Source organism: Echinops telfairi, unplaced genomic scaffold (genome assembly GCF_000313985.2).
Source record: "Echinops telfairi isolate 266 unplaced genomic scaffold, ASM31398v2 ScPeMD7_443;HRSCAF=831, whole genome shotgun sequence".
In the NCBI taxonomy this organism is placed as follows: domain Eukaryota; kingdom Metazoa; phylum Chordata; class Mammalia; order Afrosoricida; family Tenrecidae; genus Echinops; species Echinops telfairi.
Genome location: NW_022104341.1, coordinates 17,116,974 through 17,118,707, shown reverse-complemented (window position 1 = coordinate 17,118,707; position 1,734 = coordinate 17,116,974). Strand labels below are relative to the sequence as shown.

At 40.7% G+C, this 1,734-nt stretch overlaps 1 protein-coding gene across 1 annotated transcript in view; it reads left to right on the top strand.

Moving 5' to 3' along the window:
- Positions 1 to 1,734, top strand: part of TRMT13 (tRNA methyltransferase 13 homolog) — a 25,127-nt gene that overhangs the window by 13,057 nt on the left and 10,336 nt on the right. The window contains exon 2 of the mRNA XM_045292029.1: positions 235 to 402. Within this exon, the coding sequence (XP_045147964.1) occupies positions 235 to 402 (168 nt within the window). The remainder of the gene's footprint in view (positions 1 to 234; positions 403 to 1,734) is intronic.

Sequence of the window (1,734 nt, the reverse complement as noted above, 5' to 3'; positions counted from 1 at the left end):
ATCTTTCCATTTAAAATATACATATGTGTACTGCTTTTGGAATAGATATATTTCTGAGTACTTATAGAAGAGAAATGAGTTAATTACTTAAAAAGAGAAAAGATGAACATTTTTTTAAATTGTCTATGTTAGCACGCTGCCTTAACTTACAGATGTAGAAATTACTTTGTTATTTTCTCATTTGACCCCAGTATGTTTGTTGTTGTTTATAAAATAATCTTGTGAAGTTTTCAGGCTTCTATTTTAGGTAACATTGAAAAATTAAAGTTGCTTGGTCCAAGAAGATGCTTTGTTGAATTTGGAGCTGGAAAAGGGAAATTATCTCATTGGGTTGATATTGCCTTAAAAGATGCTGAAAAGGTTCACTTCATCCTAGTAGAAAAGGTGACCACAAGATTCAAGGTAAGCAAATCATTGCAATATATTAGTAAACTATTTTTCTCATAGTTTTTGTTTTTTTTAATGATATCCAGGAACCTGTTTCTTAAGGAAAACAAGAAATTTTGCATGTGTAATTTGTTTTAGAAGGAGCCCTGGTGGTGTAGTGGTTACGAGTTGGGCTGCTAACTACAAGGTCATTAGTTCAAAACCAGCAAGCACTCTGTGGGAGAAAGAAAGGGCTTTCTACTCTGGTAAAAAGTTGCAGTGTCGTGTCTTTCTAAATAAGCTAGGCAGAATAAACAATCGAGGAGAAAACAACAGGATTGACGGTTCCGGGGGGACATGGTAGAGGGGAGGTGGGGGAAAGGAAAGGGGTTGTCAACAAACCCAGGGACAGGAAAACAACAAGTGATCTAAATCAATGGCGAGGAGGGCGTAGGATGCCTGGTGGGGCTTGATCAAGGACAGTGTAGCCAAGAGGAATTACTGAAACCCAAACGAAGGCCAAACATGATAGTGGGACAAGAGGAAAGTAAAAGGAAATAAGAAATAACTAGGAGGCAAAGGACATTTATAGAGGTCTAAATATAGGCATGTACATATGTAAATATGGTTATAATGATAGGGAAACAGATCTATGTGCATATACTTAAATGTTAAATATTAAAGCAGCAGACAGACTTCACGCAAGAACACTTTGTTCTAATAACCCCACATTCTGGGATGCTCACCTTCTCCATACAATCGCTAAAGACAAAATGAGTACATAAGCAAGTGTGGCGAAGAAAGCTGATGGTGCCCGGTTATCAAACAATATAGCATCTTGGGCCTTAAAGGCTTGAAGATAAACAAGCAGCCATCTAGCTGAGAAGCAACTAAGCCCACGTGGAAGAAGCACACCAGCTGTGTGATCATGAGGTGTCGATGGGATGAGGTATCAGGCACCAAAGAACCAGAACAAAAAAAATCGTATCATTGTGATTGAGGGGTAGGGGAGTGGAGACCCAAAGCCCATCTGTAGACAATTGGAGGTCCCCTTACAGAAGGGTCACAAGGAAGAGTCAAGCCAATCAGGGTGCAGTATAGCACCGACAAAACATACAACGCTTCTCTAGTTATTTAATGCTTCCTTTCTCCCACTATCATGACCCAGTTCTCCGGCTAGACCAGAGTATGTACACAGGTACAGATAAGAGCTCGCAACACAGGGAATCCAGAACAAATAACCCCCTCAGGACCAACAATGAGAGTAACGATACCAGGAGGGTAGGGAGAAGGTGGGGGGAGGAGGGGGAACTGATCACAATGATCGACATATACCACCCCCACCCTGGGGAGACAAGCAGCAGAAAA